Source organism: Abrus precatorius, unplaced genomic scaffold (assembly GCF_003935025.1).
Source record: "Abrus precatorius isolate BTA unplaced genomic scaffold, Abrus_2018 Scaffold4, whole genome shotgun sequence".
NCBI classification, from domain to species: Eukaryota; Viridiplantae; Streptophyta; class Magnoliopsida; order Fabales; family Fabaceae; genus Abrus; species Abrus precatorius.
The window spans coordinates 15588376-15602004 of record NW_020874384.1 but is presented as its reverse complement, the minus strand read 5'-3'; the positions used below and the strand labels follow the sequence as shown (position 1 = coordinate 15602004).

The 13629-nt window shown below is 31.5% G+C and overlaps 3 protein-coding genes across 7 annotated transcripts; 2 read left to right on the top strand and 1 right to left on the bottom strand.

The window, feature by feature from the left end:
- Positions 1-581: 581 nt before the first annotated feature.
- Positions 582-1446, bottom strand: LOC113865938. The gene has a single exon (XM_027500761.1). It carries the CDS (start codon positions 1388-1390, stop codon positions 671-673), a length of 720 nt encoding a protein of 239 aa, XP_027356562.1. The 5' UTR covers positions 1391-1446; the 3' UTR covers positions 582-670.
- Positions 1447-5891: 4445 nt separating this feature from the next.
- LOC113865425 (peptidyl-tRNA hydrolase 2, mitochondrial) lies at positions 5892-9135 on the top strand. Of its 3 annotated transcripts, none has more exons than XM_027499951.1 (8): positions 5892-6127; positions 6517-6723; positions 7327-7387; positions 7517-7553; positions 8093-8170; positions 8252-8324; positions 8530-8569; positions 8810-9135. In XM_027499951.1, the coding sequence occupies exons 1-8, from the start codon at positions 6086-6088 to the stop codon at positions 8857-8859; spliced, it is 588 nt and encodes a 195-aa protein (XP_027355752.1). In that variant the 5' UTR covers positions 5892-6085; the 3' UTR covers positions 8860-9135. The 3 variants fall into 3 exon arrangements, with proteins under 3 accessions (XP_027355752.1, XP_027355753.1, XP_027355755.1); XM_027499952.1 differs by having other exon boundaries at positions 5903-6127; positions 6526-6723; positions 8810-9124; XM_027499954.1 differs by lacking the exon at positions 8530-8569 and having other exon boundaries at positions 5903-6127; positions 8810-9124.
- A 994-nt stretch (positions 9136-10129) lies between these two features.
- Positions 10130-13398, top strand: LOC113865656. 3 transcript variants are annotated; one of them, XM_027500361.1, is made up of 3 exons: positions 10130-10363; positions 10443-10624; positions 12632-13398. In XM_027500361.1, exons 1-2 carry the CDS (start codon positions 10236-10238, stop codon positions 10591-10593), a joined length of 279 nt encoding a protein of 92 aa, XP_027356162.1. In that variant the 5' UTR covers positions 10130-10235; the 3' UTR covers positions 10594-10624; positions 12632-13398. The 3 variants fall into 3 exon arrangements, with proteins under 3 accessions (XP_027356162.1, XP_027356163.1, XP_027356161.1); XM_027500362.1 differs by having other exon boundaries at positions 10443-10561; positions 12632-12864; XM_027500360.1 differs by lacking the exon at positions 12632-13398 and adding an exon at positions 10845-10952 and having other exon boundaries at positions 10443-10561.
- Positions 13399-13629: the final 231 nt, after the last annotated feature.

Below are 13629 nucleotides of genomic sequence, written 5' to 3'. Positions count from 1 at the left end.
TTAGAGTGTCTTTGTACAGTTCTATCATCGTCATAAACCCACATATCACAATTGAGGTTGTCTTTATCATATTGTCTAGCTTGAACCAACTTATCATTGGCTCCATCTTAGCTCAGTAAAATCAAATATAATTAATTTTAAAAAATCATTTTTAAAATTTAAAAAATATTTTACTAGTCTTCTTAAAATAAGATATTTTTCAAGTCTTATGATCTTGGACTTGAAAACAATTCTACTCATACAAAAAATTTAAAACCTATTATTAAACTGTGTAAAAGTAAGTGTAATTTTAAAAAAATTAATTTATACTTGTTAAAAAACAGAATAACACATAAAATATATTAAAAGGCTTTCCCTAGCATTTTTCTAGATTTAGTTTGAGCACCATATAACAAAGTTTGGGCTGTGCTGCTCCTGCTGCATGTAAATCATAAAACACCTGGCAACAAAACAAGTAATTAAGCAATTACTAAAAGCCGCAATTACTTGCAACGTTAACAAACCACAAAAAATCTGGCAACAAAACGTAACAACTACATCGACAATATTCTAACTACTTGCAACATTAACAATTTCCGACCCTTCTTTACAAACATCTAGATAGTTAAACATTGATTTTGATTCTTTAACACAGGAAACATTCAAATATATATATATATCTACATTAGACTTAACCAGTGCAGAGACCCCCACCAAGATGTGCCACGTCATCTTCGCTAACATATGCAGAGAGATTCAGATACTTATCTTGCTCCGCTCTATCCCTCCATCTCGCTCTACAAATCACACAACTAGCTGTTCTTCTTCCCTTGCTTCTCTTCCACCTCATCAAACACTCTTCATGAATAGGGTTACGGCATGTTCCACATGCCACCAACTTCTCTTCCCTACCCATTTCCTCAAGACAAATAGGACACGTGGCACCATCCTCCATCTCTATTGTTGCGCTCGTTGACCCTTTGTCAAAGAACAATTGGTGAAACCTTTGTCGCAGGTTGCCCCCTGCCACTGCCTCTCCCAACGTGGGCATGTTGAGAAGACGTTGAAGCTGGCAGGGACGAAGGGTTCTTCTCCTGAGACACACATCATCGAGGGACACACCCAAAACTCGAATCAAAACGAAAAGGATGTGTTTGCATGGGGTGGTGCGGTCAGGGCACGTGCATGAAGGGCTGCTTGATAAGGTTACTGTGTACACGTTTCCGGTGGCACCGAATATGAAGAAGGTGGAGCCAGAACGGTGGAGGAGACGGAGGTGGTGGCGGAGGGCGCGAACTATTCGGTCTGAAATGGGTTGGCTCGGTTTGAGCCGAGGGTAATGGTGGTGGTGGTTGTGGCGGTGATTGTTGTGGTTTAATGGAGAATTAGAACTTGAGGCAAGAGAGTCCATTATGGGATGGGGGAAATTAAGGTGGTTATTAGGACAGTTGGGAAGGTAGTTGGTGGTTGAATTTAGAATTTAGGATTTAGGAGAATATGTTGTTGGTTGTGGGTTATGTAGTTGGAATGTGGATGGGATTCCTTGTGTGGCTTTGGGGGACACGTGAAGGAATATGGATGGATGATGGGTGAGGGAATTTTGTAGGGTGGAGAATTCCAAACCTTAACTTGCCAACTTCGCTAGTGTTTTTGTGGAATGGTGGTAAACCATGCAGCACGCTTTAGCAAGAGGCCCAAAAACCTGTCATTGATACGTAAAATGCACACATTGATATTTGCTATACCTTGTATCGCAGCCCAAGTTTTCTTATCTACTTTTCTTTGTTATGTTTTACCAGTTCTCTCCAACCTCTCAAATTGGACACTGTCAAGTTTGTTATATATATATATACGCACACACGAGGAATTTTGATATCTTAATAAGAATTAGCGTATTATTCTTCATGGATGCCTTTGTAATAAATGAATGTGTTTTATGATTTCGAGATTTTTTATGAGGACTTAAAATTGGAATTTTTTTTTACTTTATTGGGTATTGACTTGCTATAAGGAGTTCTTATGTACGTTGGATTAAAGTGTAAGAACAGATTACTTGTGCACTAATAAATAAAGTCGACAGTAAAACGTTTAACATCTCATGATGGAACATTTTTTCATTCCTCCTATCTTTTCCTCCTCCTTAGACTCTTTGGTGGATATCCCTTGGACTTCACTGTAATGATAGAGTCCTTCCTAATCTAAACATAATAATAAGCTAATAAAAGAATGCAAATTGAGCTGTTTAATGTAGTAGATGTATGACTCACCTAAAAATTTCTAAATTATAATTCTTTTCACGTTGGCTTAATTTTTCCAGTTGCTAGCATTAAAGGAAAGTAAATAGAATAGAATAAGTGGTTGAATTATTCTTAAAAGGATATATAACTGTATATATGGAGCAATTAATTAGTTTGATATTGTTGCTTAAGCAACCTATGTTAAATATTCTATCAGAATAAACCAACAATATCAGTTATGGTTCTTATGATTTATCAATATAAAAACTTCTGATTTAAACTCGCGTAAATTATTTGTGAACCAACTCCTATTCACTCCCATTACTATTCTTGCGTTTTTGCCTCATATTGAATCAAATACCTACGTATAAGATGAACTGTAGTGTGTGTATATATATACCCGCCAAAAAACCCAATTCAATTCTGACTAATAGGTTTCTCAATCCATTTCTTTTAAATCATTATTGGATGAATCTGTTTCAAATTCAAATCAAAACGTTAATGCATTTGAAACAGAAAATAATTAAAGTTTAATTACAAATTACTCACACAATCAAGAACGTAGTTTACGTTCTTTATAGGTTGACAGAGGGTAATATAACCAAGTTAACAATTTTGGAACAGTATTAACGCAGCAAGAGCACCTGAGCGTTTCTTAATTATTCAAGCCATTAATATTTTAGTTCTACATGATTTAATAATTATTAGGTTCCACACTAAACCGGACAACAAGAATAACCCAACAATTTACATTTGGATATTGCATACCTTGTAAATTGATACTGTCTCGTGTTTGTATTCTCTTTGCCCGCCAAATAAAATCTGGAACCAACATAAAGATATATATATGTGATAAAATTATTATAATAATAACAATCACAGAAACTTTTTAACATAAAGTACTAAATAGCAAACTAGCAATTTAAAAAATAACACCAGCAAGAAATGGATTCATCCACCAGTGTACTACAACATTCATGGGACCCTAAGGGCAGAACAAAGGGGGTCCTAAACTAATGCAGGAAGAGTGCACATAATCTAATATAACAAATTAACTCCAAACCACTCTTTATCATCAATAACCCCAAGGCAAAATGGGTGTTCATAAAACATTCAATCAAAGCACTCAAGGAAGCAAATTTGGACAAAACCATTTGACAGAGAAGTACCTTACACTAGACAGGTTGTTCTATGACGGGGTAGCAGCACACGGGATCTTCAAAACGACACAGAAAAAGAGGGTAACAAGTTCAGAGGAAAAGAAAACTCAACCCCAGAAACGCATGAACGGAAAAGCGGTTTCCCATCAACATTCAAACTCGTAAATGTCTCCGATACTCTGCCACTGCGTAGATATTTTATTATATTAAAAATATAGTAATTTTTCTTTTTTAAAAAAATTACTAATTAGGTTAACATTTTCCATTTTCACTCTTTTATTTACACGATCTTCATTTTTTATTTTTTTTTACATTTTACTATCAATACTGATATAATTAAGGTACAATATAACGATATTATTAATTATAACACATATTAAAAACATTATAACTATTATTTACTTTATAATGAATATTTCATATATGTTTTAATATCAAACAGTTATAACACTTTTTATAAATAATTTAATTTTTTTCAATTGTATCGTAAATAAAGTATATTAACAATTATATATTTTATACATCAAATTTATATGTTAAGAAAATAATTATTTTTCTTTTAAGATAAACTTATAAAAATTTAGTATATTTTAAACAAAACATTTATTTAATGTTAATTTTAAAGGATTTGAAAGTGTGTATTTAATATTATTTCTCTCGTTCATAAAATGTATTCAATAAAAATAATGACTGAATTGAATTGAAATGACTAATTATTAAAATACACTTTCTAGTTACCTTTATTAAACAAAGTTTATTAAAATTTTATATATCTTATACGCTAAATTTATATTTTAGGAAAATAAATACTTTTTAAAAGGAATTTTATAAAAGTTTCATGTATCTTAAATAAAACATTTATTTAATATTAATTTTAAAGCAATTTAACAGTGTTAAAAGTGTGTATTTAATGTTATTTCTCTTGTGCATAAAATGTATCCCATAGAAATAATAAATAAATTGAATCGAAACAATATTTATAAGAAATAAAATTTAAGTGAAATATCATAGATTCTACTAGCAATATTATCTAATTAAAATTAAAAATTTTCTTTTATAAATCACATAATAAAAATTAACGTTAAACGTCAGAATACATTACTTGAGCAAATTTTTAATCTTAATTAAGAACAACACAGAAAATATTCACAATGCTACACTTAAATTTGGCCTATTATAAGACTTTCCACAAAATTTTATAAATATTTAATTATTCTTTTATATATTTATTCTTGTCATTAATTTTTTTAATTTCTCAACGATTCACATAATAGTAAAGTTTCACCTTACCAAAATCATTAATTTTTTTTAATACGTGTAATTTAGTAACAAAATTTCTATCAAAGTGACCAAAAGAGAATGTGGAATAAATATATTTTTTCCTTTAATGAATTTAATTATTGTTATTTTTAATAATTGTTTTTCTCTTTCTCCATGTATGTAGTCAAAATGTTTTTTTGGTACGACCACATATGATTATTTCTTAATTTAAACAGTACATTTAGCTTTAATTAGTAATTCCTTTCACTTGTTTATAATTTTAAGTAATAGGTTATAAATTATTGCATTTAAATCTTACTAGTCAAGTTAATTTTTTATTGTATTAATTTAATTTTTTTTATAAATTATAGTTTAACAAACTTTAAATTTTAATATTTTGATTTCTTTGAAAAAATTAGTAAAATAATTTAAACTTAATTAAATATTTAAAATTTCATAACAATAAGATTAAGGTAGTAAAATTTATAAATATTATATTATATAAAAAATGCTAATTACTCCAAAAAATTTATATTATATACTTTTTATTTGTATGGATGCACATATATATATATATTTTTATTTCAGAAATGTTTCAAAATTATTACTAAAAAATAGAAAAAAATAATACATCTAATTGTAATTTAATGAAAATGAAAAAGAAAATGATTTTTTAACGCAATAAATATTTATTGTAATTGAAGATGAATATGTTATTATATTCTTGAATTATATTTAAATTATTTAAATACAAGGTTATGTTTATTATATAAAGAAATATGTAACCATTAATACATTTAAAAAAAAAACACGTTGGTGTTCTAAATAAATGTTAGAAATATATTTATTTTTTTATTTTTAAAGTATACTTGAGAGAAAAAAAGCAGAAAAAGAATAAAAATAAATAAATGCATATAAAAAAAGATAAAGAATAATAAATCTGGCAAATTATACTTAAAGAATCTAAAAAATATCAATAATACATTTTAAAAAAATATGTCAATTATTATTAAATATTAAAATCAGAATTTATATGGAAAATGTTCGAATATACATGACAAAATTGCTTATATAACTCATTCAATATATGATATATAATAGTTATTATTATTATTTACGTAAAAATTACATGAATTTGAGTTTATATTAAATCGTAAATGCAGGAACACGTACAAAGTTTCATAATTTTAACAAGACATTTGAAAGGTATAAATCGAGAAAAAGTACTTATATAATTTAAAAAAAAAAAAAACTTAATCCTAAATTTGTTCTGCCCAACGGCCAAAGCAGAAACGAGTAATCAATCTTATTCGGTTTCTCCACTCTCGATATCTGATTACCCTTTCGTGCTTACAATAAGAAGAAAGTAGCAATTCAACTTCAAAAATTCAACCTTTGCTTGGCCATCCATGCCCTTTCTCTTCATTCAGTGTAGAGTAGAGACACCCAATGTTCTTTTCCAACCTTAAATCTAATCAACCTCGGAACCAGGTTTGTTTATGTCTTTCACTCTCTACTTCTCTCCTCCTTTGTGTTCTTTGTTCCAACAATTACAAAATCTGGAAGAACAAAACGGGTATTGGCCTCTTTTACTATATCCCCATGAATGAATATTTAGGGAAATTCATATTTTTAATGCATATTTGACATACAAAGTGCTTTCTTTTTTCACAAATGGTTTCGCCCGCCTCTCCTATAATCATGCACCTCTCTCCCAGAATAAGGGCTAGTCCAAAATTCATATTTTTAAGTTGCTTCTTTTTACTCATATTGGGAACCATATCAATTCTATATTGTAAGTTTATATAAGATGTCTACCTTGAATATGCAATTTGTTTGCCTAAGTTATTATTATTGATGTTGTTTGCGTGTAAACGCAGCAACAACAGAAACAAAATGGAGAATGGTTAGCAGGAAGTTTCAAGCCAGAGAACTTCATTCCAGGTCTTGTTGTAGGTTTCATTTTTGGGTTGCTGTTAGATTTATCAAAGCGCCATGGAAATCACTTGCCCAAGAAATCTTTCTCATCTAGCAAGCATCAGCAGCAACTCTCAGTCTCAAGCAGTGGCGGTCAAGAACTTAAAATGGTTAGTTCATTTCATCATATTCATCACTCATTATGGGAGCTTTACCTGTCAATGGTTATTCAATGTTTGTCAATCTGTGATAGTTGATTATTTGCACATTATGTATACAATTTCTTCTAGTTTGTTCGAAGGATATACTTGATTGAGGTGTTGCCTTTACTGACCAACCTGTATTTTGCTCATTTAGAAGGAAAGTTTGCATAGTGAACTCATTCGATGATCACATTTACACAAAATAAATCTCAACAATCAACAGTTATGTCTTCAACTTTTGTTCCTAACAAATGAACTTTTAAGGAGACAAAATACTATTTGATACGCAGAATAACTCAAATAACTGAACAAAACACTGGTATTACTCCATAACTTCTGTATTTTTTTCTTTAGTTTCTTTAAAAGTAATCTGAAGCCGTTGAAATACAAAGACTGACTATATCAATGCTTTTTATTATTTAATAATTAGTTTAATTGAACTCCTCTTCTGTTTCAGAAAATTTATGGGCAGGGTAAATAGATGTAACGTGCATTACTTTTAATTGTGTGGAACATCTTCCATCGTGTGTTTAGAAATTTCTGGTTTAAATGATAGCTGTTTTGTGTCAGGTTCTGGTTGTTAGGCAAGACCTAAAGATGAAATCTGGAAAGATTGCATCCCAATGTGCTCGTAAGATATGAAACCGTTGTTAATTTTTTATCTGTTTTTCATTTCAAATTTGTTAAGGATCTCTTTTCATCCATTACAAATTCGTTATTATTCAAATTTTTATGCCTTTACATTCACCTTTTGCTGCAGACGCTGCCACTGGCATGTACGCAGAATTAATGCAAAGGTACTTTTGTTCTGATAAGTCTTCGTATAGCATTTGAATCTCTTCTAGTTCTGTATTGGTGGCCCTCCTGCCAATCCACCCTTCTGCATCTCCTTAATGAAAAAACAAGACCACTAACATAATGTTTAAAGAATCTGTCCATGTTGTTAAACTTTCTAGTCAATTTTTTTAGGCACTGGATGGTGGCCTTTTTGGTTATAGGTTTACATAATCCTATGCTGGGGTGACTTGGTTGTCAATTTATTTTTTGAGGTAGGGGACTTATTCACACTTTTAGACACACATTGCAGAGTTGATTGTGCTGAAGGAAGTAACTTCCTTTACCTCTAAAGCAAAGGAAAATGGGAATTTTACATGTTTAGTTTTAAAAAGTTCAGTATTGAACATGAAAATGATGAATTGATGATTCTTCAACACCAGTGGTTTTGCTATGCTTCATAGCCATGCTGTATCATTGATGGCATAGCTCATTCAGGCAATATATATTTGGTTGTTATCCTTGTTGATGTATTTAACTCCAGTACCATGTCCTTTTGCAGCGATCGTTCTCTTTTGAGACGATGGGAACAGTGTGGCCAGCCCAAAATTGTTGTGACTTGCAGGAATCAACAGGAAATGTAAGCAGGTGATTTTATTCTGCATACTGTAAATTTAGTTCTTGCTCAGAGACCCACATCCATGACTTTACTTTTTATCAGGAATAAACTAAAGGAAACAGCTGAAAGTATTGGTCTTCCTACTTTTGTCGTTGCTGATGCTGGACGAACACAGGTAATACTTGAGATGTGGCTCAATATATAGAATAGCACCTTAAAAACCAGCACAGAATCAGTACTTAGTGACAAACTCGTGAAATTTTCATTAGTAACGTCTTAGCAATGTAAAAGTGTTGAAGTAGAAGGGCTGGCTTCCATCTCCTCACACCCTTTCATGGTTGGTGCCTGTAGTATTATTGTTAAGGCTTTTATTTCTTCAGGTTTTGGCAGGATCAAAGACTGTACTTGCTGTTGGACCTGGTAAGCTCCCTGATGCTTTGCACTTGTCCTTGAGTTGTTTTTGTTGTTGGTATTATTTCCTGTATGATCCAAAACGTGTGCAAGAAAATCAAAATACTTATGCAGTTAACTGAACAGTTGAATCAAAATACCAAAAGTATTTCATGTACTTGTACTTGAGTTGTTTTTGTGTTAAGTACTTGACAAAGAATCTGCTGCTTTCTGATTGAATGCCTATACATATTACTGGATTTGTGTCAGGACCAAAATCTTCTGTGGATTCTGTGACTGGGAGGTTAGCCCTGCTTTGACAGCATTCAAGCAGAGTGTTCTAATATGATGAATCACCTCCCAAGCTTGTTATTCCTTAGCCCTTGATCTTTGTTCTGGCGTGTTATCTGGAATTTATAATTTATTGGCCGATTAGTGTATCCTAATTCCGGCCTATGTAACAAGGTTAAGGTGGTTTTGTAGTTCATTGTGTTCAATAGGACTAATTCTTAATTGGAACCCGTTTCCTTTTTATACTTCTAATTGCATGAATTTCACTATCCTGGCTCCTGGGGTTGAATGCAACACTTTCATATTTATCTATTGCGTGCATTCCTTTTGTCACGCGTCTGCATGATTGCATGCTGTATAAGTTCATTAACCTTAAAGATAGAATATTAGAAGATATGTGTTAACCAGTGGTAGTTGTTATTGGTTAAGGTCGTAAAAGTTGAAAATGTTTTTTCGAAAGAATATTTATTATATAAAAACATGAAAGTTATTCGATATAAGTAATTGAGATCAATGGCCTATATTAGATGTTCTCTATTTTCCAGGAACTTTGTTAAATTTGAATCAGATAAAAACCTATGGAAATTGTTGAACCATGAAAACCAAGGATTAACTCCTGATGAGTGTACCGTTTCGTGCAATGTTATTTGAAGATAAATAAACAATTTTATTGAATTCTTTCCTATTGCTACTGTTTGTTTTTTATTGAAGAATAAAGAGTTATTTTTATTAATTGTAAAATTGATAGTTAAGATTTTATATAATTACACAATATATTATAAATGCTTATTTTAAGAATTAATTTATAATGAATGATTATAACTCTTAATTTTTCCTTAAAGTGAATCTTTCACTTTTAAAAAAGTCAAATTTGTTAATAATTTATAACAAAGAATGCACTCCGTATGAGTTTTCATATGAATAAAAACTGTTTTCCCTTTAATTTTCTCTAATATTAGAAGGGCGAGATAAAAAAAATGAAAGAAAAAAAATTAAATTAAAGTTTTTATCTCAATATAAAAAAAAACTTTTTTTGGGTTGAAATGAGATAAGGAGAAAGAAAATATTTTTATTTAATTTGTAAGTAAAGAGAAAAAAATCTAATTATTACTATATTTTATTTTTATAACAGTTAAATAAAATTATTAAACTTAAGCATTTAAATTAAGGATATTTATGAACTACATAATTTATACTTTTGTTTTACTCCTCTACGAATTTGAAATTCCTATGAATCCCTTTTCTTTTTTCATTAAAAAAAAGTAAAAGAAAGAACGAAGGCCAGGAAAAACAAGAAGAGTGAAAAGGATAAAAACCTCAGCAAAACCCTTTTCCCTTTAGTTTTCAGGTGAGTCTTGGAAGCTCTAACTGCGTGAAATTTGGGAGGTGGCGATTTGTTGCTGCAATGGCTTCTCGTTATAGATCCGTTTCACGACCAGCACTATCCCTAATAAAATCCACCATTACCAAACCAGCTACGAACCCTAACCCCTCAACTTTTCTCCTGAAAACCCGTTCTTCCGTTACGGCGAGGCAAGTCTGTTTCGTCCACGTTAGGGATAAAGTAATACTTTTTCTTGTACCCAATTGAATGTTATGTTTGTGTGTTCAGGTGGGTGAGTGAGTTGGGTTGCGTGCAATCATTGCTTCCCCTGCACTCGGCGGTGTCATCAGCACGACTCACTTCTTGTCTCGGCATCGATTCAAGGAGTTCGAGGTCGCTGTCTCAGGGTATGCTCTGCAGTGCCAACCCCGGAGTTTGATTTCTCCAATTCTTTTTTACCTTTCCTATCTGTAAGCCTTGCAACTTCCACTCTTTGAATCTTAATAACATCCTAAGTTTTACCGAAAGTCTCGGTTCTGTTAGGATAATTCTGAGTTGTGGTTATAAGTATGACGTAATTATCATCAAAGCCATTGATTAAACATAACACAAGTAATCCCAATTCCTTATCTATTATGCGTCATAATCTCAATGCTTGTTTTGTTTTATTCAAGATTATACTGATTGCAGTTTGTACATTTTTGCGATGTGAGATTAGAGTTTTTCTTAGGAAATGGCCTGTGGACTATTGTTGTCCATAGTCATTGTGAACAGCTGATAATCAGAGGGGAATAAAGATACATTCTGCATGTACGTACAGTATAAGCAGCTGTGAAATTTATATTGAGAAGAGAAGTTGTAAGAGTTAGAAATTGTAATGGTTCATTCTTTGTGTCTATTAGGTCCTTTTAAGTGTGTAATTTTTTGCCGTAATTTTTCTTTTTTAATAGTGAATCTAAATGTCTCACAATGGGATTGTAGTATAATTCCAAGTTTGTGTTTGGGTTAGTGTTTGCAAACTGTATTTTGGTTGGTTAAAACTTAAAAGTGGGTCGTGTGAATTGATTTTTGTTTGGAAACATTTATTTGAGAAGTGAGTTTGGCATACGGTATGTTGTTTGGATAATGTTGACAAAAATATCTATAATTACTAGCAAGGATATGAATTTCCTTATTTGATATTATTAAAATTGTAATATACTATTAAGTCAAGAGGATATTTTTAATTCTTTTATTGACAAACACGAATGTGGTTTTACTCAATGTAAAAGCAACACCCTTTTAGTTTTTTTTTTTTTTTTTTTTTTTGGGGGGGGGGGGGTTGTGGGGTTAAAACCAAGGTTTGGCCTCTCCAATACCAAACCAAACACGCTCTAAGTTGTTTGTGCTTACTTGTTATGTTGATTGTCTGTCACTTTTGAAGGCCATGCATAGGAATTAGGAAAGCCTTGATTTTCATTATGATTAAATGATTTATCCCGTTGTACGGTGCACACATGCTCACCAACTTACCCTTCAAAACCTTCATTGTTGCTCTTGGATTTGACTAAAAACTGATTACTTAGGTTTCATAAGAACATTATCTGTACCTAAATGGTATTAAAAGAGGTAGAGTAGATCACATTTGATGCAGTAATAAAGTATTACTTGTTAGCCCGAGATCAGAACTTAAATTGATGTTATTGCATTCAATATTTTTCTATCTAGAAAATTGTTATGCATATGTATTTGATCATCCATATTTTTGGGTAGAACTTTTGAATTGGTAGCCCTTATTTTAATCAATGCTCACTTTTCTGCCGTTATGAAAACCTTCTAAACACTTCACTTTTGATAGTGCACACTAAATAAAGAAGTACTCTGTCTAGTTATCAATCCTGGATAGCTCTGAAAACACTATAGGGGGATGGCCGCTACTGTGAAATTGCTGGTATGATTTTGAGATATAAAAAGTTATATTTATACATATACAAATGCTAAATATTTTAACCCGAGTTAGAGATTAAAAAAATGGTAGAAAGTGACACCTGCAGTAGAGAAAGATGAAACTTGCAAGACCTGTGTCAGAATGTGGAATCTGCTGCACCAAAGGACTGATGGAATAGACCTAGAAGACATGATTGTGATTCATTGGTTTCGTCCATGTGATTAAGCAACACTTCTATAATTCTGATTTTTCAATTTCCTAGTAAAAGCAAAGGATGCAACACATTAGTGTATATATTCCAGCTCAATTCATTGCCTCGTCTTGTTCCTAGCTTTTATACTCTTGATATCTTTGGTCTATATATATCAGTGTCTATTACCTATATCCCTTTACTTGTACTTGTACACCTTTTTCATAAACTGTGGTGAGTGTCATTCTGTAGTTTTACCGTGCTAATGATTGTGTGTTAAATATGTCATTTTCTTGTAAAATAATCTTTCTGGCGTAAGCCAGTACTTATATAATATTTATGTTTTTCAATTTTCCTCAGAAATGGGTCTCAGCACACCGCGATAAGAGATTTTGAAGGCTATTGATCGGTGGGTTAGAGTCATTATTTGCTGTACTGTGATTCTCTACCATTAATTACTTTTAAGCTTTCTTGACAGTTCACTGTAACGGGTACATAGTTGGCAGAATCTTTTGATCTTCTGGTTACTGTTGCAATGGTTCCCATAAAATGTTTGATCATTACAGTGTTAATTGTTTTGAAGATCAATCTATGCCACCATCACATGGTGAATAAAAAACAAAAAATTGGTGATTCACTTCACTATCATCTCTGCTCATGCATGTTCCTGAATACGTTAGCATTATAATCAGGGTATTTGCTTCCATCATCTGAAAGTGTAGTTAGGGGTTTTTATATTTCCTTACTACACACTGGGCACGCACGCACACGTACATGTGAGAAAATATTTCGCACGAGGAGGCATGTGGGCACCTTGTGAACTGAGGAGTACCCATTAGTTACCAAATTACGTTGAGTATACTTTTTTGGTGACATGATGTGCAGGTAAAAAAGTGGGGATGGTAGACAAACAATGACAATGTCTCTGTAAACAGCCTTGACGAAAGAGACTATGTCTCCATGATAATGATACATAAGCATATGGGAGCCTCACTCCTTTGTACCTCTTTGCCTCTGCAACTTTATTTGTCCAAATGCCTAAGAATAGATGCCAAGTGTTCTCACTTTCTCTTCAAGATTTCTGCAAGTACTACCACATTTATAATAAATATATCTGTTAAACTTTTTAATTACATAGATAATAGTTTTAAATTCTCTTGCAATGTGTTTTTTAATCATTTTATTTATTAATTGTATTTATTGTTAATATTTTTATGAAGAAGATTAGTATGAGATTTATAAATAAACACGAGTCATTTTTTTAACTTTTTTTGCTTTTATTTAACTACTAAAAGTATTTTAAAAATTTGTATGAAAATAGCATTTTTTATACAATTCTTTTTTAAAAAATAAAGTAA